The sequence below is a fragment of the Ambystoma mexicanum genome, chromosome 12, assembly GCF_040938575.1.
Source record: "Ambystoma mexicanum isolate Mex_15411 chromosome 12, UKY_AmexF1_1, whole genome shotgun sequence".
In the NCBI taxonomy this organism is placed as follows: Eukaryota; Metazoa; Chordata; class Amphibia; order Caudata; family Ambystomatidae; genus Ambystoma; species Ambystoma mexicanum.
In genome coordinates this window covers 34,023,346-34,048,331 of record NC_090936.1, presented here as the reverse complement: position 1 = coordinate 34,048,331, position 24,986 = coordinate 34,023,346, and the positions used below count along the sequence as shown (strand labels likewise).

Sequence of the window (24,986 nt, the reverse complement as noted above, 5' to 3'; positions counted from 1 at the left end):
CCCCTTACCCTCTGTTCGTTACCCTTCCCCTTGCCCTAACCTCTTTCTGGCCCAGGTTACCTGGAACCTCCCAGGATAATCCTCAGAGGGGTGTTGGACCCTGTACAACCCAGGCATTCTCTACGCCAGGATATTCACATACCCTGAAATGAGTTCCAAGTTGCCTCAGACTCCTCCCTCTGTCCGGGCCTATACCTCTTCATTCTTTACTAATACCATTCCCTCCTCACTTCCCCTTAACTCCACTGATGAGACATGAATTTATCGTGTGTTCAGTCCTTTACCCACCCTTATTTTCTGTGAGGGCTAAACAGTTTTACTTCTCTTCCCTGCCTCTTTTTGCTGCCTGTTGACCATTCCCATGTTCTGGCACCATCACTTGAGTCACGCTTTGTTGGCTCCTGCTCTGCTTGGTTTCCATCGTCCTCCATCTGTAGCAGCGCCAGGCCTTCCTCACACGTAGTAATCCGCTGTTTGCCCTGCCAGGTGAACAGCAGACTGAAGGGGAATGTCCATTGTTTTGCGATAAGTGCCCTAGTGATGGGTTGCATCAATGTTCTTTTATGCAAAGTGGATAACGCCAAATCTTGGTATAGATGGACCTGTGTCTCATTGATTGACACCTCTTGTTGAGTTCTTGCCGCTCGAAGTATCACTTCCTTCATAGTGTAGGAGGTCAGAGCTATCAAAGCGATGCAGGGTCGTGCCCCTGGGTCCCTTTTCTTGGGTCCTATTCTGTGCACTGTGGATTAATACATCCTCAGGTTACGATCCTGTCAAGAGGCTGCTGAAGCAGTGCTGCATTGCGTCCTTTAGATCCCGATCTGTGATTGTCGCGATTAGGCCTCTGACCCTAATGTTAGATGGGCGGTATCTGTTCTCGAGGTCCTCTGCCTGGATTTCCAGATTGTGTGTTGCTCTAGCCACTTGTTCAAGGAGAATGCTATTCTGCTTCATGTCCTCCGATATCTCCGACAAGCCATCTTCTGTTACGTAAACCCTGTTTCCCAGCTCATTAATTTCTTTTCTCACCTCCTGGAGTGATGTTTTAAGTTCCTCTTTCATCTTCCCGAATTGCTCCTGGAGGGAATTCAACATTCGACTCTCCATCCCTCCCAAACAGTCTTGTAATTCTTCCTTGTTCAACGCCATTGTGGCTCTGTTCTCCATCTTATCGTTCCTCTCTTCCCCCTTTGATGGTTCCACCGTTTGCATTTCTTCGTGTTGTTGTTGCCTCCAGCACCTGCCTCCCTGCGATCTTGTTGCTCCTTTAACTCCTGCTGGGGTGCTACTGGGTTTGGTCCCTGGCATCTGGGAGCTGGTAATGACTACGCAAATGCTCTCTGTGCCACTCTGTAGGAGTGGTAGGGAGATCTGCTTTCAGGCCTACTCTGTCCACCTGTACACCCGCTTTTCTGCATTGTCTGATATGAGATAGGTTTCCACTTCTCCCAGTTTCCACCTCTTCTATCACTCCAGTTTCTACTCCACTATTCCAGGGTGGTACCAGTGGTGGGGCAGAAACACCTCTGTCGATATTACATCCCCACTCCAAGCATGCTGAGGTGCTACCAATCGTATCTCTTTGGGTCTGGCCGCTGCTCCCTGATTCGTTGCCTCTTCTTCCTCAACCGTGCCTTACCTAACCACCCAATACTGGCGCGGTCATGTAGGGCATTTTCCCCGGTGGGTATGCTGTGCTCTGAGGTGCGCACCACTGCCCCTGTGTCCGCTGGCTCTCGGGTGCTTTCTTTCCCCCAATTGTCTCTTATTTTTGTGTGTTCTAATGCCCCTTACTGCGAGCACTGCTTTGTATGTTACGCTCTGTCCAGTGGCTATCCCCATTAATCCATCATGCAAATAAACCGTGCCGGGCTTCCCCCCTCTTGTATGCCTTGCTTCTTTACGGCAGTTTTTGCAGTCTCGTTCACCCGATCTTATTTGGATGAGCACGGGTGCTCCAAATCGTGACTTTAAGTATTACCGGGCTCCCCCCCCTTCCTTCGCGCTTCCGTGCTCTTCCTACTGTGCCTGCTCAGTGTGGGATAGCGCTTCTCTGCCCCTTCTATGGCCCCCCCCTGGTGCCCACCTTCGCCGTGCCTTCCCCGTCTTACTTGCATCGGGCTAGGTGCCTATTGTAGCCTCTGCGTTGTTTGCGCAAGTTCCTGCTCAGCCTCTTCTCCGCTCTGTGTTCCTTCCCACTTTTCCACCGCTCCTCCTATCGGACCGGACCGCCAGGCTCTCTCACTGGGCTCGATGTAGCTTGCTGGTCTGTCCCCTCCTCTAATGTCCCTTCAGTCAGTGGAAACGTGTGGCGCGGATGCCGCTTTGTTGTAGGAGCCTTTTACTGCCTGCTGCTTGCGTTGTGGGCGGTTGCGTTATTACTTTCGTTTTCCTTCCTGGGATTCGATCCTCGGCGGGCCTTGCTACGCCGTATCTCCAGTATTACGTCTCCGCGCTCCAGAACATTGATTAGATGAGTTTCAGCCAGATTCTGCAACACGCTTCCTTCCGCTGGGTAGCCTGTCTTCTCTGTGGATCTTGGGGAGCAAGGGAATGCTCAACCCCCGCTTTCTGTCGAGGCTAAGTCTCCTTATTTAATCTGCCCGGACGGAGCACAGCAGTGTGCACCCTCACGGATCAGCGGCCAGCTTGGAATCCTTCTGGACTTGTTTCTAAGGTTAGATTATGGAACGACTCAAATAGTTATTTTCACGACTTTTCTTTGTCAATTGTTTGAACTTTGTCTTATTAGATTAGGGGTAGCTGGGAAGATACAGGACTAATTGTCAAGCAAACGTAATGCTGGTAACCCATACCAGATATCCTTGGTGTGGCAGGATGAGACAAAGCCACAGAGCCGTAGTGGAGCATATAACTTGGGATAAAGTGATGCAGGAATGCGGTCCAGCACCTTTGCAGTGAACTGAGAAACATTTGGGGGAGCAAACTGGATCTCTCTGCACCACAGGAAGTAACCAGAGATTAATGTGGTGCAAGGACATTGTCAGGCACTGGACTAGGGTAACAGAGCTGGCTTTGCCGAAGAACAAATGCTGGACAGGAGGACCGCCGGCTGATAGAGGAAAAGCAAGGATATAGTCGAAATGAAGTAGCTGGGAAGACAAAAGATGGGCGATTTAAAACCCCAAAGTGCCTGACCTCAAGAATATGGTGCCCTCAAATGGCAACAGATGAAATAAAGGGTTACTGCACAGAACACTGCATAATCACTGGCAGTTAGCCTCGCTCCACACCACACTTCTCAAGTCACTAAAGCCATAACAAAAATACCCAAAGGCAAATTGGCTTTGACTGGCTTATCTAGTGGACATGGATGAGATCATTTCGAACAGACATGTTGCACAAAAAGCCCTATAAAAACAGACCAATGTATGAGGAAACAGGAGGCAGGATGAACTTTCTGCACCAGCACAATCACATACCAATACCGTTATTGACCATGGAGCTGCTCAATAACACGATTTATTGTCCTTTTCCCTCCTCTATGCACCTTAGCCTGTGGCTCAAGCCCATCAGTCAAAGTATGACCTATATCTATATAATTATTTACTGGCCACTTTCACAGTCAATGCTATGTTAAAGTAGTAACAGGCTGTGAAATGTGAGAAACCCGAGGGTATTCTCACTCCTGCACCCCTTGGATCCTCTGCACAGGTGGCTAGGGAGAGGCCATCACTAATGGATCTCGACCCTGGGGGCAGAGAAGTGAGGGAGGATGACCTGGGTGGTGGATCCTTGGGAATGGGGAGTGGGGAGTGGGATGCCCTTGGCCGAGACATGGTATCCCCCTTTCCCTAATGACAACCAACCCAACCCCCTCCCCAAACTTTATGGGCCAGCTCCCCTCATTTCTCCACCATTGACACTTGACAGTACTGGGACGAAGAAGAGGTAACTAAGAGCAATGAAGACTATGCTCTTTTACCACTCTACTGGGAAGAGAAAGATGCTTGCTAGGAGTATTGAAGGTCAGGTATGTCCTTTAATGGGAATCAGGCAGGACTGAATAATCATTCACACCTGCAGCCTGTCAAGGGGCAGAAGGTGTATAAATGGTGCCCAACCCAGTGGCAGAGGGAATCAACGGGAGAGGGACCAGGAGGCTGGTGCATGCAGCAGAGGACCGTTCAGCATGGCGTAGGAGTGAGGGCTCCCTGGAGCAGACCAAGAGAGGTGAAGGGAGCTGTGCTGGAAGGCTGCCCTGTTCCTTTCTATTTAACGTGCTTGTTCCCCTGTGGTGGAGGACCACCCGAAGAGTCTGAGGGGCAGAAGCTGGAGCCCCAGCACAAGAAAAAGGAGGCTGCGAGATCCACACTGCAGCACTAACATCCTAAGCGACCAGTGAGTTCTGGTGCTTAAGAAAGCCGCTGCGCGTGTGTGAACTTAAGCACTTTATGAAATACATTTTATTTAAGTGATCGTGTGTGGCAGAAAGCACGTTTTGGAAGGTCTCTAAACAGTGAACAGCTCAATTAAAGTGGAACGAACATTTATGCTTGTTGAGTATACAAGAAAGGGGAAGACTTTGCATCAGTGTGGTCGCGTGTGGCAAGGCACACATTCTGGAAAGTCTCTGAACACCAAACTATCCAACTAAAGCAAAACAGGCAGTTATATTTGTCTACCATTAAACAAAAGGGAATATATTGAATCGGAATGATCGCATGTAATGAGAAACACGTTTTCAAAGGTCTCCGCACATTGAACTATACATTTAAAGTGAAATTAACATTTATTGAACTTATTGAAGGAAAAACAAACCCCTAATTGTTGAACACCAAATTGAGTGAAGACGTTGTTGTTAAACAGCACCAAACCTTTGAAACCAAAAGGTGACAAGAACAGGCAGACAAAGGACACTGCAGCCTGATACACAGAGACAATTTCAACCTGTTGGAAAACGACAGTCATTTGAACTATGCATTTGAAAACAACATTAACCAAACTCTGGAAGACAAAGACATTTTGTCTTTCTTTTGGAATTGTGTTTTGAACTTGGGGAAGGGAATCTTGAGTCCTGATTAGAAGCCTTTCATTTCAAGGTCATTTTGTGTGATTTGGAACTTAGGGAAAGTGATCTTGAGTCCTAACTTGGGGAAGGAAACCCTGAGACTTCTTTGCATTCTAATTCTAAATAAGGGGATTTCAATACTTTACTTTGTTGAACTGTTTTATAATTGGTGAAGGGAGCTGAAAGGAAGCTGCGAGCTGGAAGAAGCTCAGGACTTTGTGTAGAACACGGTTTTCTGTTGGTTGCCGACATCCCTACACGTTGTGTAGTTATCCTTCTGAGGGCAAGCATGGGTTTTGGACACAGACAAATTCCTAAATTGAACTCTTTGACTCCGACTTTCCTTACTTTTATTTATGTAGGGAAATCCCACCTATCATAGGGCAAATAAGGCTTTTTTTCCCCCATCACGACATTTAAGTTAATAAAAATTGATTTTTTGTATTTGGAATCTGTTGTCTGTGTCCTTCACAGTGAATAGATTGGAATCTTTCCTTCTGCAGCACGATCCAGGGCTAGAAAGAAGCGTTAGTAGAACATACTTATGTTTTTTGCAAATCAGAAACCTGGACCGGGAGCAAGTGACATTTTTCAATAATTCATTCTTTTCATGTCCAACTGTGATTAAGTAACAGCAAAACATTTACCATCACCAGCTTTCTATTCCCTTCAAAGTTGCATTCACATAGACTTAATACAGCGTCCAACCTCATGATGTACAGTTGACTTTTGCAGCAACACTAAACACGCTGCCATGTAACCTACATAACAATCTATAATTACACATGGTTTGGAGAACAGTGCCCATTTTTATGTTATTACCAATCACCCCGATCGGCTTGCTGCATGGAGGATGGGGTAGCCATGTGGGTCAAATGATGATGCTGCCTGCTATGCAACATAAGGCCTGGGCGGTGTGGAGAGAAGCATCTGGCCACCCCACCCCACCATACCATACCCTGGCCGTTCAGCAGGGGCTAGTCACATCGATACACCACACATCCATTAAAAGGAGGACGCAAACGTAGGTACATTTACCGACTAACATGTAACTCGGTGATGCCAAGGCGTCCAAAGTCTACCGCAGCAGTGGTCGAGGTACACCTCCTTCCCCCACATGCAGCAGGAGATTCATTCTCTGCTTACCTGCATCCGGAGGCTTGTTTATCAGCATGGTGTGCATGGCCATGATATTCGGTCCAGTGAAGCATTCCACGTACTTCACAATCTGGAGACAATACAAGATTGCAGCCACAAGTCAGTATATACATTTATTTTTTGATTAACTAGAACTAAAACTAACCTTAACAATAAGAAAAGTTCCTACAGTCGTTCATTTCTGTACGATGTGCACCGTTTCAAATAATTAAACAAGACAAAATGCATGTACTATGTAAATACCACTTTGAAGTCATTTTTTTCTTGGGTACAGCAAGAAGGTGCTTATGTGCACTCAAGTGGAGACAGGTAGTGAGGGCGCTGAATTACTCAGCTGCCCTCCACTCATAGAATTAGGCGTATTTTCTTTTATTGCCAGTTGGAATAGCAAGTGACGCCACCCATTTGTGCTATACTTCTTCCCTGTCAAGCACAATACACCTCCTCCTGCAAATGTGCATTAATGGCAGACCAGGTTTTGTTATTCTCAGCAAATTAATACCCAACCTACAAGGCACACCCACTGGAAGCTGGCATGTGATCACCAAACATACATGTTAATCTACACTTTTAAAATGAAGGGGATGGAGCACCAACCATGGGGTGGATGCCATTTTAAAAGTTCCTCCATGGTACTGTAAAAACAGAGGGGAAAAATACTATTGGTGGTGTGAGAAACCAGAATGTGTCTCACCCACTAGTCTTTGGGATCGGTCATCCAGGTGGCCAGGACACGTCCATCACTTTTGGATCCAGTTCCTGGGGGTGGACCAGTGTGGGAGGATCACCTGGGTGAGGGGTATTCAGGGAGTGGGGCACCGGATGGTGAGATGTGCTATCGCCTTCCCTGTAACACTTTTACCCCATCCTACCCGGTCGGATATTTAAGAACTCTACCCCCCTGTCCTTTTACAACACAAACACTTTCTCACTGACAGCCTGCTCTAAGGGAAAACAGACTAACACCCGAGCTGTGTACCTGACCTGTCCCAATACTATGGTCAGGTGTGGTCAGGCAGTTATCGACAATCACTCACATCCAACTTCCATTACACTTCCCCACACTGATAAAAGGCGGAGCACAAGAGCACACTCTGAGCGAGGCAAAGCACACAAGTAAACAGCCGTTCCAAGGTGGCAGTTTAACGAGAGGAGAAAGACAGTGAAACTGAAGGGGGTCAAAAGCAGGAAGTTCCCTTGACCTTTTTCGACAACAAAACGTCAAGAGAAAGTGTAAGACTAGGAAACGAAGCTGAAGAATACTGCATTGTGTGTCGGAGATACCCGGAGCCCCCCCCCCACGTCAGTAATCAAGGCGAGGTGAATCTCCAGCCACCGTGGTATTGTCCATAGCTCCAAGACTAAAGCCACTTCAGTGAAAGAAACACAGCCGGTGAGATGGGGAGACCGATACAAGACCGGTCTGTGTTGAAGCCAAGGTTGCAAGCAGCAACACTGCGAGTGCTGGAACGAACATTGTTAAAACTTGTGTGATAAGAGATGAGAATGCAGTTAAACTGCTGACGACTGATTGAACTTTAAAGCGAACTACAATACCTTAGACAGAGTGGTCCGGCACAGCGTGGGTGCTCAGTGGAAGGTATCTGTAAGGTACCCAGCTGAGGGAGATCAATTGAAAGGTTTTGCGTTAAAGTGGGTCTGAGCTCGGTAGATGGGGCTCAGGGTGAATCGAAAATCACCCAAGAATGTGTACACAAGAATCCTGAGGAGAAAGGAACTTTTGAATGAAAGTCGCACCAGGCCCTCTGAATTAAGAGACTCTAAATGGCAAAGATACTTTGACATAGAAGGCCCCAATACTGAGATTTGAACTGCATCCTCATGCTAGAGAAGCCAGCTACTGTGCTAAACTTGAGTCTATCACCTTGTCCCGTGCTGGAAACGTGGGAAGGGAGCCCAATGGCCTGAATATCCTAACATATTTCTTGAACACTTGTCTTTTACATAACATGGTTTCCCACACTATTTGTATTTAGAAGTAAGAATTGGCAATAGGTTTATTAGTATATGCCCCTTTTATTTTGACAAGACACCACTAGGACTGCGCTATTATTATTTGATGGTCGTAGCTTGCTCCCATCTTTAGATTTAAGTTTAGATAGTCGTTTTTCAAACCCAGTTGAAGTTCAATAAACACGCTTGGACTATGATCGCTTGTGTCCGTATTACTGTTTGATACCATGCCTTCCTTACAGTAGTCTTAGGGAAATGAAGACAAACTGAAGGGACATACGCCTGTCTGTTCTTCTGCATAACTTCTAACCTTACTTTACTGTATCCTGTAGATTACTTTATGGTGATATGTTATGCAAACAACATATTTTATTGCCCCCAAAATAGACCTAGTGTGATGCTATGCAAAGTCTTTGGAGCCGATGGTCTCTTCAGTTTGTTTTCAGCAATTTCTTAAAGTATACTTTTGTGAAGTCTTAGACATTTTGTTAACATTTAACTGCATTATCACTGCTTTGTCTGGCAAATAAACATTAATAATGCCATGTGTACAACTATCTTATTAGAAGCAACTCTGTCTTCTGCTTCTAATGCTAATTATGAGCTATGCTGGTAGGTTTTTTAAAATAACCATGAAAGGTAAATGAAAATAAAAATGTTGCATAGCCCTGAGCTCTTGGTGTCCACTAGATGAGAAAGCCTATGACTGTTCTGTGTGTGCCAAGTGCTGCTTCTGGATTCCTGACATTTTGTGAACCCAAGTTTCTAGATTTGGTTTCCGAGTCTCACAAGGCCCACGAGGTGATGTCACAGCAGTCCATCTTTTGGGGAGATTGACAATTATAATTGTTCTTTTATAACGTGCTTCTAAGCGCGAGCCGGGGATTCGAACCTGTGTTGCTATGCGTTGTCTTGCTTCCAAGCCAAACTTGGGAGCTATCCTCCTGGTCCAAGACAACAGTTGTCACAATTATTTGCTGAAGACTCCATAACATTTCATTTTCTGCATTCCCTGGGGTACAAGGCCGGTCTTTGCATCAGGCAGCTCAGGCGGCTGCCTGACGTCAGTCACACTCTGGGGGCGCTGCAACAGCAGTCTGCAGTGCCAGTGCTAGAATACATGTGTAACACGTTTGTTTCCTAACATTATAAATGTGAATGTGCCTGTTAATTTTGATAATGTTAGGAAACAAACGTGTTACACATGTATTCTACCACTGGCACTGCTGCAGGCTGCAGCCAGGAACGTAATTTCACCAAAATGCCAGGGGTAGCAGAAGTGACATCACACGACCCTTGACCCCTGACGACATCACAGGAAGTGATGTCATTCGACCCCACCCCAAAGTGATATCGCGGGAAGCCATGGAACACGACTTTTCACCCATTGACAAAACAGGAAGTGGCATCACATAGCATTGTACAATACAAAAAATATGGTTACGATATCATTATAATGTGATGTACATTTCATACAAGAATGGATCACCATATGTATCGTTAAGATCGGTGTGTATAGGCCCATATTATAAAATGACTGTGAATGTAAGCAGACGTCCATGACCAAATGATAATGATGTGTTATTATATAGCGCTTACGCTTAAGCGCTTTATTTATAGAAAAAATATACACCCAATATCACCCAACCTGTGTTGGTACTCATTTATCGACCTCAGAAGGATGAAAGGCTGAGTTGAGGCGTGTAAGAACAGACTAAATCAGTGACTCACCCCCTGAAGTGTGCCTGAAATAAACCTTTAATGAGTCTAGCAATTATTGTCTAGAATTCCAGAAAGACACATTATTTGGTATTCCTATTCGTTCTTATTTGCGGTCAGTGCTGAAAGTGTTAGACTTGTGGCACTCCTGTTGTTATTTTCTTCTATTTTAAGGGGTCTGAACAAGAAAGGCAGCCACTCCAGAAGTAAAAAGCCACATGGTGCTGGCCACAGCCCAGGAGCTTGCATTTAAAAAAAATAAAAACTTTTGTTTTTTTGAGACCACAGAGGTCGCAGTTGCGACCTCTGGCAACCCCTAAATGACGTCCTTGGCTGCAGCCTCGGCCCTCAGGCAGGGCAGTGCTAGCATACACGTGTAACACGTTCATTTCCTAACATTATAAAACTGAATGTGCCTGTTCATTTTTTAATGTTAGGAAACGAACGTGTTACACATGTATTCTACCACTGCTGCAAGCTGCAGCCTCGGCCCTCAGACAGGGCAGGGCAATTGGCAAATAAATGAGCAACATTTGTTGCTTTATTCACTTCCCCCAGCCCCGGGTGGCACCGGCGCCGCTGGCGCCAGCCAGGCCCATGGCGCACGTGCGGCGTGCCCTCCTCCAGGCTATGCGGGCGCACTAACAGTGAAGTGAGGATTGATTGGGGCTGGTTGGCGTTGTCAGCCCCGGCCAGAAGTAACTACAGCCTGCCGAGGCAAGCACACTTCTTCCCTCCTGCTCCCGTCCTCGCAGGTGAACGCTATTGCTGCATAGGCATTTTATTTATTTTAAAATGGTATTGCGGAGATGATTGGGCCAACCGAGCATGGCCTCTCTGGAGGCCACAAAGCTAGACACTTTTGTCAAGGCTCAAGTAGTCATGAAAAAGGAAGCGGGCACTGGTGGTGGACTCACCTCAGGAGATCAAAGTGCCGGTTCACGGAAGACCTGGGCAGAATGTCTCCGTCAGCAGATCTTAGACAGTTGCAAGTTCCAGAGGGGTTGGATTGGTCCGTCTGTCGGCCATAGGGCGAGGTCCTGGGCACCGGTACCATGCTTGGTCCGGTTTGGGGGTTACTACACCCCCCCCCCCCCTAGTTCCCACTCCTTAGCATATTGTTCATCGTTCCCCCTTTCCTGGGCATGCACTGCTGACTGTATTTTAGTGCAAGAGTTTCATACATTTCACTGTTCACTCAGTCTTGTCTTATACTCTTCTTTGTCGTTGTGCTTCTTTTGTTTGGAATAGCAATCACGCTAGTCTAACGAGATAAACAAACCCCTACACTAACACACCTTACGAATGATGGTGTGAAGGATGGATGCAGGCGCTGGACCAAAAGCTGAGCGTAATGTGCACAGCAGCTGGCTTAGGAAAGCAATTTAGCAACTACAGTAGAAACCGTCTCCATGGAAGGTTGGCCCATCTTCCGTATAATGCAAATGCCCAGACTTGCAGAATGCATGCTTCACTTTCTTTCTTCGAGTGGGGGCGACATGCTGTAGCATCAATTCATGCCCTTTAAAATACCCCACACAGTGCAGCTTCTGATCTCCTTTAACACAAACGCTGGGAAATGGCCATGACTAGCTAACGCCACATTAATCAAAGCCAGGTCTCTAAAGAATGGTTCAAGTGTTGGGGAATCACCTTCTCACACTTTCTGTCGTGTGACCAACCAGTGCGCAAAAGATGTTTCGAGGGGATTGGGTCCTCCGACGTATTCCATATCTATGACAGTAATCACCACAGCTGTGCTGCTTCGGAAACTTTTTCGGCGTCTGCGTCCTGCGTCGATGACGTCGATGCGCCGCCGTCGAGGACCTCCTCCGACGTCCGACGTCATCCGATGTGATAAGTAGGACGCACGACGCCAGTAGCCTCAGTTCCGTTTTTTCCGCGAACGTGTTGCTTCGTGTTTCTCGGTTCTAGCCTCGACTCTTTGGAGTTCTGTTCTTTCTGGTTCTTCGAGCCTGTTCGTTTGTGAATATTCCTTCGCAGCGATGTCTTCCACTTCGTCTTCAACCCCGCGTCCGGGCTTCAAGAAGTGCGGGGTGTGTGGGTCCAAGATGTCGGTGACTGACTCGCACGACGCCTGCCTCTGGTGCCTCGGGGAGGCCCACGACACGGATGACTGTGTCGACTGCCTGTCGCTCACTTCCAAGGCCTTACGCGAACGTAAGAAGAAATTGTCGGTAGGTCGGGTGTCCAAGCCCCGGAAGTCGAAGTCGGCGGGGCTTTCGACGGATGATTCGAGGGGTGACTCTCCGCGTCATCGTCGGAGGTCTCGTCGGTCTTCTTCTAGGAGTCGGTCTCGCCACTCCTCTGCCTCTTCGAGGCGTTCTCGGAAGCGCCGTCACCGGTCGCCTTCCAGGTCCTCTTCCGAGGACTCTGCCCGGCACGTCGGTTATCCCACCAGCCGTGCGACGCCGGAGGAATGGGCTTCCTTCGGGAAGAAAATGTTGGCGATTCTTGAGTCGCAGGGTACTCAACCGTCCGCGCCCCCGAGTGGGGTCGGCCGTGTGAGGTCGAGAGACGCCGCTCGCAAGAGTGGTCGGCACGAGTCACGGGAGAGGTCCCGTTCGGACAAGGAGGCTCGTTCTCGCCGTACCCGTTCCAGGTCCCGGTCCTCGACGCGATCGAGACCGTGTGCACCTGTGATGTCTTCGAGGAAGACATCGACGTCTGAGGCGTCGAGGGCGTCGACAGGCTTTCTCGAGGCTCCGGCTCCGAGGAAGTCGTCGAAGCCGTCGACGTTCAGGTCGTCGAGGGACACGCTCGGGGCTCCGGCTTCGAGGGCTGTGTCGACGCCGCCGATATTGGAGGCGCTGCATCTGACGTCGACGCCGATTTCCTCGACGTCGACGCCGATCCTCTCGGCGCCGTTGCCGGTTTTCTCGACGGCGGCGCCGATTCGCTCGACGCCATCGACGCCTTTCGTGTCGGAGGTGCCCCGTGTCTCGGGTGTACCCCCTAGGAAGGCTCTGGCTAAGAGCAGGCACTCTCAGGTGCCTTTCCACCTCTTGGATTATATTTCGGAGGCGGATGAGGATTCGGTTGGCCTGGTTCCTGATCGGGTGCCGGATGACGTTGTCTCGGGCCATAGTCAATTTGACGATTTGAGGCAGTCGCTGCATGATGCTAGTGGTCTGGACACCTCTCCGGAGGTGGAATTTGGTCGGCCTGAGCCTGGCTCCCATGCCGATTCCTCATACCGGCGCCTTATGGCTAGGGTGTCTGAGTATCTGGGATGGTCTGCTCCCCCAGGGGAGTTTGTGCAGGATGATCTGACGGACATCCTTGATGTTGGTCCCCCATCTGACCCGGTTCTGCCATTCCATATGGCTTTACAGCGTAGGGTGGCGGCGGCTTGGACTGCTCCGGAGAGTCTCCCGGCAGTGGGCAGATCCTTGTCGCGGAAATACCGTCCAGCCAGTGGCGACCCCTGCTACTTGACCAGGCACCCCACTCCGGAAAGTTTGGTGGTGCAGGCGGCCACGGCCCCGGCAAAGCAGGCGTCGTACCCTACCATCCCTCCTGATAGGGACGACAAACGTTTTGATGGCTGGGCGAAGAAGGTGTTTTCTTCTGGTGGTATGGCGCTTCAGGCGGCCAACTCCATTTGTGCCTTGTCACGTTTCACGCACACTCTGTGGAACTGTGTTGCGTTAGCGGCTGAACATATTCCCGAAGGGGACGAACGGGTTGGTTTCCTTGCTTTGGTCCAGGATGGTAAGGATGCCATGTGTGAGTCCGTTCAGTCGGGTTTGGACTTAGCTGAATGCGTCAGTAGGTCCATGGCGGCGAGCACCGTGATACGCAGGTTTGCGTGGTTGCGGAAGTCGGGGTTTGCTCCTGATGTGCAGTCCCGGCTCCTCAACATGCCCTTTGATGGTGAACATCTTTTTGGCAGCAAGGCTGACGAGAGCCTTGAGAGGTTGCAGACCTCAAAAGCTGCAGCGAAGTCGTTGGGCGCTGCAGTTCGCCAACCTCCGCCTTTTCGTCCTAGGGGACAGCAGTGGAGGGGTGGCTCCTTTCGCTATTACTCGTCCTTTGGTAGAGCGAGAGGAGCTGGCAGTCAAAGGGGCCAACGCAGGGGTACCAGAGGTGGACGACAGGGTACCCGTGGTGCCAAGGCCGCTCGGGCAGTTGCCTCTTTGCCCTCAGGTAACGCCGCAGCCGCTCCTACTCAGTCATGAGGCCTTGTCCCATGGTTCGCCGGTTGGGGGAAGGCTGGCGCAGCATCTTGTAGAGTGGCGTGCCATTACTTCGGATGTGTGGGTTCTGGAGATCATAACCCACGGCTACTGTCTTCCCTTTCGGCACAGGCCTCGCGACAATCCACCGGGGAACCTCTCTTTGAAGTGTCCGGATCCGCTCCTTGCGCAGGAAATTCGAGCCCTGCTGGAGAAAGGCGCCATAGAACTGGTGCCTGTAGCGGAGAGGAACAAGGGATGGTATTCCCCTTATTTTTTGATTTCCAAGAAAGACGGGGGATTGAGACCCATCATGGACTTGCGCGGTTTGAACAAACTCCTCAGGAAGGACAAGTTCAAGATGGTTACTCTCTCTCAAGTCCTCCAGGCCCTTCAGCTTCAGGACTGGTTGGTGTCACTCGACCTCAAGGATGCTTACTTCCATGTGCCGATCCATCCCAAGCACAAGAGGTACCTGAGGTTCGCGGTTGGCGACTCGCACTTTCAGTTTCGGGTCCTGCCGTTCGGTTTGACCTCCGCCCCGAGGGTTTTCACCAAGCTCATGGTGGTGGTGGCAGCGCATCTCAGGCAAGGGGGGATTCACGTCTACCCCTACCTGGACGATTGGTTGATCAGGGGGAGCTCTCCCGAGCAGGTCCTGGATCATCTGTCCGTCGCCTGCCACTCCCTTCACAGGCTGGGCTTCTCCCTCAATTTAAAGAAGTCCCATTTGACGCCAACGCAGAGGCTCCAGTACATCGGAGCAGTGCTCGACACTTCCCTGGGGCAGTGTTTTCCTCCCCAGGTGAGGGCTCTTCACATTCAGCAGATGGTGCGCAAGTTTCAGCATGCCCAGACGCTCCCAGCGTTCGAGTTCTTGAGGTTGCTCGGCCTCATGGCATCCTGCATTCTTCTGGTGCCAGAGGCTCGCCTGCGAATGAGATCTTTGCAGTGGGCACTCAAGATGCAATGGTCGCAGTCCTCCGGTAGGATGTCGGACCCGATTCAGGTGCCGCCCTCGGTCGCCCGGGACCTTCTGTGGTGGGCCGTCGAAGGCAACTTGATGAAGGGGGCTCCGTTTTGGCTTCCCTGGCCGGAGGTGACGATCGTGTCGGATGCATCCCTCACGGGATGGGGAGCTCATGCCAACGGGCTGACAGTCAGCGGTCGTTGGTCTCCGTCGGAGTCCAGACTCCATATCAATCTGTTGGAGCTGAGGGCCGTCAGGCTAGCCCTGAAGGCTTTTCTGCCGACTGTGCGAGGGAAGAGTGTCCTGATCCTGACGGACAACACGGTGGCCATGCACTACCTCAACAAAAAGGGGGGGGCAGGGTCACTTCCTCTGTGCAGGGAGGCGATGCAGCTCGAGTTCTGGGCCATCCAGCAGGAAGTTTCGATCTCGGCAGTTCATCTGGCCGGAGTCGAGAACGTGACGGCGGACGCTCTGAGCAGGCAGAGCACGATCTCTCACGAGTGGGAGTTGGCTCAGGAGATTCTCCTGGAGATCTTCGCCCTTTGGGGGACCCCTCAAGTGGATCTCTTTGCCTCCCGTGTCAACCGGAAGTGCGAAAGGTTTTGCTCGCGGGAATTTCCTCCAAAAGGAGCCTTAGGAGACGCGTTCGTGGTGGAGTGGTCGTTCCCGCTGCTGTACGCGTTTCCTCCGGTCCCCGTCATCCCGCAAGTGCTGCGGAGGTTACGGAAGTTCGGTTCCCGGATGATCCTCATTGCTCCGGCGTGGGCTCGGAGGACGTGGTACCCGGACCTTCTCGACTTGTCCATCTGCCCTCCACGTCGTCTTCCCTACCGAGACGATCTGCTCTCACGGGAGGGGGGTCAGGTTCTCCATCCAGAGGTCGGATCCCTCAACCTTCACGCTTGGCTTCTGAAAGGTTGAGGTTTAAGGATTGGGACCTCCCTGAAGACGTGATGGAGGTGTTGCTTTCGGCCCGAAGGCCCGCAACTAAGTCTCTGTACCGTTGCCGTTGGCGTAAGTTCTGCGACTGGTGCAGAGTTCAGAATGTGGATCCTTTTGCATGTGACATCCCCATGGTTCTGTCCTTTTTGCTTTCTTTGGCCCACAGGGGCTTGCAAGTGGGTACCGTTAAGGGTTACCTGGCGGCGCTGTCCATCTTTAAGCGCTCATCTGAAGAATGTTCTTACTTTAAAATCCCTTTAATTTCACAGTTTCTGAAAGGGCTCACTAATGTGTTCCCTCCGTCGCCTTTCCTGGTGCCCGGTTGGGATTTGAACCTTGTTCTTAGGTTTCTTATGGGTGCTCCGTTTGAGCCGTTACATTCTTGCCCTTTGAGGCTGTTGACTTTGAAAACTGTGTTTTTAGTTGCGGTTACTTCCGCTCGCAGAGTGAGTGAGTTACAGGCACTTTCTGTTAAGCCACCCTTCACTGTATTTCACAAGGACAGGGTTGTCCTTCGAGTTCGTCCTTCTTTTCTTCCGAAGGTAGTGACGGAATTTCATTTGGCCCAGAAGATTGTTCTTCCGGCATTCTATCCTCCTCCGCATCCTGGTAAGGAAGAGGAGAGGCTCCATAGGCTTGATCCTAGGAGAGCTTTGAGCTTTTATGTTTCTCGCATGTCCCGGGTCAGAGTGGACGATCAACTCTTTATTGGTTACGCTGGTAAGCGCTTGGGGCAAGCTGTGACGAAACAGACTTTGTCCCGCTGGATTATTTTGGCCATCTCGGAGTGTTACCGCTTGGCGGGCAAGGACCCTCCGGCTGGCTTGCGGGCCCATTCTGCCAGGGGCTTGGCTGCATCTACTGCCCTGCAGAGGGGTGTTCCTATTCGCAACATCTGTGATGCTGCCACCTGGGCTTCAGTGCATACATTTGTGCGGCATTATTCCCTCGATTCCATCAGAGGGCAGGATCTGGCCTTTGGCAAGGCGGTCCTTTGCTCTGCTATTTGATTGGCTATTCTAAATTTTGTTTCTAAATTCTTTCCCTCCTCCTTGATTTGGTACTGCTTTGGGAGTCTGTCATAGATATGGAATACGTCGGAGGACCCAATCCCCTCGAAGAACAAGTTACTTTCTTACCTGGTAACGTTCTTTCGATGGGATGGTCCGACGACGTATTCCATATCGCTCCCGCCCTGCCTTCCCCGCTGCAGAATTTCTGTTGCGTTTGCAGCTTACGTTCCGCAAGGCTTTGTGTCGGACTGGCAGTTGACTATTGTCACACGTTCTGGGGGAAAAAACTACAACTGAGGCTACTGGCGTCGTGCGTCCTACTTATCACATCGGATGACGTCGGACGTCGGAGGAGGTCCTCGACGGCGGCGCATCGACGTCATCGACGCAGGACGCAGACGCCGAAAAAGTTTCCGAAGCAGCACAGCTGTGGTGATTACTGTCATAGATATGGAATACGTCGTCGGACCATCCCATCGAAAGAACGTTACCAGGTAAGAAAGTAACTTGTTCTTCAGAGCGTGGGGCTCTTGATGCCACCAGTTTCTGCATTTGATACACCAGCAGCTAAACACACCCCGGGCAGGCAGCTCCTTCTGAATAGTCCATTTCTCTCCTAAGCTCGGGACAATGCTCTTTACCATAATGGAAAATGTGAAAAGGCACAGGGCTGCAAGGTGGGGGTTGGGGGTGGCGGGCAAAGCGCACTACGCTTGGGGTACACTGGAGATGCTGCCCCAGATACCTGCAGTACTCCAAGTTCCTTGAAATGAAATTCGACTATACACTGCACAATGTGCACGGGCCGATGTTATTCAAGCACCACGTGACTAGGAATTTGCAAAAAGTAAACTTAACGAGTCCCAAGAAAAGGCTGCCTTGCACCCTATAATAATTTGATTGTTTTTATGTTTGGATGGTAGACATCATTTTTCTTTGCGATCTTACAGTTTCAGTTTCATGGTGCTGTCAGGAGCTAAAATGAGTGATCACGAGCATCAGCATGAGCAAAACAAGCCCCAATACTCGAACTGCCATTTCGAAGGGATTGTGTTCTCCGACGTATTCCTTATCTTTGATAATTCGTCTCCAGCTTACTGGCCTCGGAAATATTTTCTCTGTAGAGGGCGCTCCCATAAATAGCCATGCGCAGCGTCCGTTGCTCAGTTCCGTTTTTCCGCGCTTCGTGGGGCCTCAGAATATCGTTGCTCAGTTCAGTCAGATAAACCTTCTAGATTTACTCAAAAATACCAACTTGTTCTCGATGTTTTCTTCATCAGAACCGACAACGCCGCGATCCGGCTTCAAAAAATGTGGAGACTGCGGTAAAAAAATGTCGATAACAGATCCACACAGGATCTGCTTGTGGTGCTTGGGAGCCGAGCACCATTGTTCGGAGTGTGAGGACTGCATGTCCATGATGGCGAAAGCCTTGAAGGAGCGCAAGGGGAAGCTCGAGAGAGGTAAGTCAGTCAAAACCTCCTCGAAAGTTTCTTCGGCTGAGTCGAGGCATTCGTCTCCTCGCCGTCGAAAGCATTCCCATTCTAGATCTCGAAGTAGCTCCCACCATTCATCGAGATCGAGAGACTCAAAGAAGAGACGTCGAAGATCCCCTTCCTCGTCATCTTCTGTTTCCCCAGAAAGGGTCTCCTGCCCCACAAAACACAGCTCTCAGGCTGAGTGGGAGGAATTCAGGAAGAAAATGCTAAGCGTCTTCGAGAAAGCGGCCTCGACCCCTCGAAGACAGCTGAGGGTGATACCCCGGGTGAAAACCCCCCAAAAAATCGAAACACTGCGGGTCGCTGCACCCGTCGAAAGAGTCCACCCAAGGGCGCCACGGGCCATCGGGTAACAAGGCACCGCCTTCGACGAAGATCCCTTCGACGCATGGATCGGCGCCATCGACGCCATTGTCGAAGGGTTCTTCGACGCATCGGTCGATCGACTCGACGCCATCGCCGACATCGACGCCGATGAAAGAGAAAACCACGGCTACTTCACAGCCAACGGTGCTACCAAGAGCCTCCGGCACGACGCCGAGACCGTCGTCGACATCCTCGAGTAGGATCCCAATCCTCTCGAGTTCTTCGGGGCCTCTTCCAGTTTTCTCGACGCCGTTCTCGGCACCTTCGAAGCCGGTCACATCGGCATCAACGTTTTCTCGCCCAATAATGACGAGTTTGGCTCCTTCTGCCTTGAAAATGGGTTTTACACCATTTCCGAGGTCAGAGTACCCCGGATTATCTTGAATCTATGAAGAAGGGGAGGATTCTGACCAGGAAACCTTTGGGTTGCAGAGGACCACACTACCTGTTTCAGAGGATTTCACCTCTGAGGAAAGAAGGTTGAAAGACCTACAGGAATCATTACATGAGGCAAGTGGGCTGGACACTTCCCCAGAAGTGGAATTTGTTAAACCAGACCCAGGGGAACATGCCGAAACACCCTATAGAACCCTGATGGCAAGGATTATTGAATTTATGGGTTGGTCTGCGCCTTCACCTGTTTTTCAACAGGATGACCTGAAAGGTATATTAGACAAAGGTCCACAGGAGGATCCTGTGGTACCCTTCCATGCAGCCTAACAAAGAAAGATTTCATCTAATTGGGAAACTCCTGAAGTTATCCTTGCAGACAATAAAAGATGGTCAGCCAAGTATAGGGTAGCTGCGGCTGACCCTAAATACTTATCAAGACACCCGACTCCGGAGAGCCTGGTGGTTCAAGCGGCAACTTCATCAAGCAGCAGGTCCGCTTACCCTACTGTTCCACGGGATAGAGATGACAAAAGATATGAGTCTATGGCAAAAAAACGTATTTTCTGCTTGTAGTATGGCGTAGAAGTCCATCAACGCCACGTGTACGCTCGCCAGGTTCAGTCACACACTGTGGGAGTGTGCTTCATCAGCGGCTGACTGCATACCCGAAGGAGAGGAAAGGGAATCCTTCCTTAACATTATTAAAGATGGCAAAGATGCCATGTGCGAGTCACTTCAAACTGGCATCGATTCCGCTGACAGTATCGGAAGGGCCATGGCGGCAAGTACGACAATCCGCAGGCATGCGTGGTTGCAAAAGTCTGGCTTTTGAATATGCCCTTTGAAGGCTCTTCATCTAAAGCAGCGGCAAAATCGTTAGGAGCTGCAATCCGCCAAACTCCTTTTCGCCCCTCAGGAACCTCTGGGAGAGGAAAGTCCTTTCGCTATTATTCCGCATTTGGGAAAGGCAGAGGACAGCCGGCTCAAAGAGGCCAAAGGAGATCCACCCGAGGTGGACGGGACAAAAGTACTAAAGCCGCAGCAGCAGCAGGTGCCTCTTTACCCTCGGCATCTGCATCAGCCGCCCCCAAACCACTCTGAGGTCTTTCCACACAAAACACCTGTACGGGGCAGGTTAACTCACCATCTGACGGAATGGCAGGCTATAACGTCAGATGTTTGGGCATTGGAGAAAGTTGCCCAGGGTTACTGCCTACCCTTTCTACACATCCCTCAGAGTCATCCACGGGGCACAGTTCTCTAAAAGTTCCAGATCCGCTCCTCTTTCTTCTCAGAGGAACATCCCATCGAAAGAACGTTACAAGGTAAGAAGTAACTTGTTCTTCTCTGCCGCAGTAGTGCACTGCCGTGTGTTTCAATGTAAAGTCCACATTATAATGTTATAATTTTAGAACGCCATCTCTCCAACATTTACATTGGGAGCTATGTTGAATTCTACATGCATGTCAACTCTCTGCATATGTTTAAAGAAGACTTTACCACTCACATGGAGTAGTGATATTGTTTACGTGTGCCCCTCCTAAATCTATTTAACTTCCCATGAAATATTTGATGCAATACATATTGCATAAATGCATGTATTTTAATGATGAGATAGACAGGCTTGTACAGCTATCGGTGGGTATGTTGCTGGTGCTTGTTCTTGGAGGTTCGAGTAACACCGTTCAAAACAAGTTCATCGCCTTTTAAGAGTGGCTAAATGTTTGAGGTCATACGAATGATATTACTGTAGATCTGAAATTGTCGATTCTCTGACCTGAGTCAAAGCAGCAAACTGGCCATTGTTACTAAAAATGAAGAGCAAAAGCAAACTAACATAACCAGGCCTGTTCGGGTTTGACCCTCTTATTGCGGTTTTCTGAGGTTCATGAAATTCAGCAGATGCCAGCATTGACAATTATGTTAACTCATAGTCCCCACTCCCGCTGCTCAGCCCATGACCTATGCAGGAGATCACAGGTCGGGGGTCGGGAGGGCGCCAACGATGCTTCCCAGCTGGGGTGAAATCTGGTGTAAGACCGGCCCTGCTGGGGTACTCAATTCAGCTGAGAGCTTAGACCCACCAGAATCACATCAGGGTTAGCTTCCCTTTCCAGTAAGGGGTCCTTCAAAGCCATTGGAAGAGTTATGCGTGTTGACACTGTCCTCTGCTGAACTGCACCCAATCCCTCTAGTTTACCCAGTAAGTTGGCATGAGACGGCTTAGCTTGGGCTCGGGGAATAGGAACAGGGATGTCATTTCACCAAAATCCCAGAGGTAGCGGAAGTGACATCACATGGCCCTTGACCTCTTATGGCATCACAGGAAGTGATGTCATTTGACCCCGCCCCGAAGTGCCATCACGGAAAGCGATGGAACATGACCTTTCACCCCTTGACAAAACAAGAAGTGGCATGACATAGCATTGTTCCTAAATACACTACAAAGAATCTGGTTACGATATCACTATAATGTGATATACATTTCATAAAAGAATGGATCACCATATGTATCGTTAATATCAGTGTTTATAGGCCAATATTCTCAAATTACTGTGAAGGCAGACAGACATCCAAGGCCAAATGATAATGATAATGATGTGTTATTGTATAGCACTTACGCTTAAGCGCTTTATATAGAACAAATATACATACAATATCACCAAACCTGTGTTGGTCCTCATTTATCGGCCACAGAAAAATGAAAGGCTGAGTTGAGGTGTTTAAGAAGAGACTAAATCAGTCACTCACCCCCTGAAGTGTGCCTGAAATAAACCTTTAATGTGTCTAGCAATTAATATATAGAATTAAAGAAAGACAAATTATTTGTTATTCCTATTCTATCTCATTTAGGGCCACAGCTGAAAGTTTTACACATGTTGACCTCGCCCCCCCCCCCCCCGAACAAGAAAGCCATCCATTCCAGAAACAAAGAGCCACATGGCGCTGACAACAGCCCAGGAGCTTGCATTTAAAAAATAAAATGTTTATTTTTTTTAGGGGTAGCAAGGAAGGATCGATGTTGCGACCCCTGGCAAACCCCAAATGACGTCCCTGAATAGGAACCATCTTCCTCTGTGGGGGTCTCTCTGTTCTTAGACTCACTTGGGCAGAAATTAGTCTAGTTAGGGGGTACAAGACTTAAGGCTGGTAATGGACAGGCATCCCCTCACCCCCAGGTCACCCAAGTCCCATCACCCAGTCTACACATGCTACAAGTTCATTCCATTCTGCATAGCTGCAAAATGTATTCGCCAAAGGCTTGTACTGGCCCCATAGCGCAATAAGGTAATGCCCAAACCCAAAACACATAATGCTTGTGTGGGCACTTTTTTGGGTCAAAGTGGGCCAGTTTTTTGGCCTATGCAGGCCAGTTTGAAAAGTAACTTCACTATGCAGCTAGCAGTTTTGACCAGTGTTACTGAAGAAATACTCTTTAAAAAGGCACGATTTGCATCACATTTTATCAAAAACCTCCCCCTTCGGTACTACTCAAACAGTCTTGTCACAAAAAGGAATGGATTGCCATTTGCAACTTCGGGCCACTTTTTCATTGATGCCCGAGACAAGTTTATGCCCCAGTCCAACCCTGGTTTACCACAGCTATTTAATAATTATAGCAAGTGGTTACAGAAAACGGAGGAGCAGCAAAATTAAAGTTCTAATGCTTTTTACCTGGGGTAACCTGCAGTATCTGAACAGCTCCTCATCCTCCTGATAATCCTGTACTTTAGTGACCGCTTTCTGGTCTGGAAGAAATTCCGATTTCGCGATGGCCACATCTCTCATGATCATCATTCCAGGAACTGAGACTTCTCTTCTGCAGATCCTTTCAAATTCACTCCTGGAGAAAAGTGAGTAATGGAATGTCATTCTAGAAATTAAAGTTAGCTTCTAAGGGACTCTGGCGGGTTCTTTTCTTAATGCATATTTTTATTTAATGCAACAAAACCCTTGAAACTCTGCAGGCATTGGTAGCTCTGTCATCTTTACAATGAGCCCCAATTGCACAGCCCCCAAGCACACTGATGAGATCACAAATGACATCACTTAGAGCATCATCAGTGGCAGCACTGGTACAGCAGATTACGAGTGCAAGTAAGACAGAAGCACAATTTTAAAAGTGTGTTTCTGCATGCAAGTGTAGATTCAAGTGCAAAGCTTGATTGGGGTTTGCATTTAAAAATAGTGTCCATTTACAACCATGGTATTCTTACACATTAAAGTTACTCTGTATTGCATGAGCGTTTACCATGATGAGATGCTCTAGTAGCTTCATCGCTCTGTTCTAAAATCAGTCCCCTTTTCAAAGTAGATATTTAGGTAGTACTATTATACCATCCCACCAAAGAATACAAGATAAATGAGAAGGAACACTTTCCAGAATCAATGCATCTTCATGTATCAGACTACTACTGTTAAAATAACAAGTCAAAAGGTAGGCATTGGCCATGTCAAATGGTAAAGGTTAGGGCAGGTGGCCTGCAGAGGTCAACCATGCGGAAAAACACTTTCATGTTGCAAGGACACCGGGTTATCAGGACTAGTGTAACTAATGTAGTGAGCGGATGAAAGTTGCAATCGTTTTAGTGGTGGGTTGGAAGCCTCCATTTCACTCCGCTGCATGTTTTGGACTGCGACGCCCATGATCCCTCACCATCACCTATGCTTTGTGCAGCTAGCAGAAGTTGTAATTGAAAGCCTCTGGAGATCCAAAGGTTGCAGACTCCCACTGTGCTACATCTGAAATTGTAGATTGCCATGTACAAGAGAAACGTTCTGTAGTTATACTACAGAAAGTTTAGAATGCTTGACAAATGTTTTTGGACCTTCCTAAAAGACATGGCATACAAAATCCTCCTTCTGATGTTACTGCCACCTCCTGTTCCTTCTCCACCTCTCAACTCTGCTGCCACGCCTTTGCCTTTGACCACTGCCAGACTGCCTGCAACAACCCCCCACCCCCCAAAACATGTCTGGGGATGCTTATGGCCTCGTACCGAAGAGATTGGACCCAACAGTTCGGCCTGGACTGCCCCTTTGGGGGTACGACCAAGCCTGATATGCATATGGTCTTTCCCCTTTTGTTATGGCTTGGCAGGCAAAGAACGATGGCCTGGAGGGTTGCCCAGAGCAATGCCAGAGGGTAAGATTAATTCTAAACCTTCCAGTCATCACCTCTTTTGTTTTGGTATTGACAACCCTGTCCAACAACACATACACTGACCCAATGAGGCTGTTGGCTTCTACAAAATATTCCACCTTCTCTCAGGGGAGACACTGTTTGGAAGGGTCTGCATCCCGGTGACTTGTAATTGGGCGCGGGGGGGGGGGGGCGGGTGGGGTTGGGTGCTGGTTCTAAGTGCACCTTGGACCGCTTTATGTGCAGGGGGCTGTACCAAACAGAAACTGGCCTTTCTGCAATTATGGATCCCCTCTCTGACCCACCGTGGAATGTACTGGGTTGAGCTGAGGTCTTCCGTGTTTCCTTCATGTTAATCATACTCTAAAAATACGCTGAGTAAGCCCTAGAAACACTGTTCCAATTTTCTTTCGTTCTTGTCTGCATATAGGTTGTGTGTTCAAATGGAAACATTATAGCCTGTGGCCTGAGATTTTCTTTTTCCAGATAGTAATAAGTTTGTATCTTACTTCCTGCGTTTTGCTTGCAGCGATCAGGGAGCAGCAGGTTTACATGGTTGTATCGGCAGAACT

At 49.0% G+C, this 24,986-nt stretch overlaps 1 protein-coding gene across 2 annotated transcripts in view; it reads right to left on the bottom strand.

Moving 5' to 3' along the window:
* LOC138513217 (phytanoyl-CoA dioxygenase, peroxisomal-like) overlaps nt 1–24,986 on the bottom strand; it is a 157,797-nt gene that overhangs the window by 72,593 nt on the left and 60,218 nt on the right. For both annotated transcript variants that reach the window (XM_069627871.1, XM_069627872.1), the window contains 2 exons: nt 22,947–23,115; nt 6,182–6,263 (listed from right to left, as the gene is read on the bottom strand). In XM_069627871.1, coding sequence (XP_069483972.1) covers nt 6,182–6,263; nt 22,947–23,115 — 251 coding nt within the window. The remainder of the gene's footprint in view (nt 1–6,181; nt 6,264–22,946; nt 23,116–24,986) is intronic.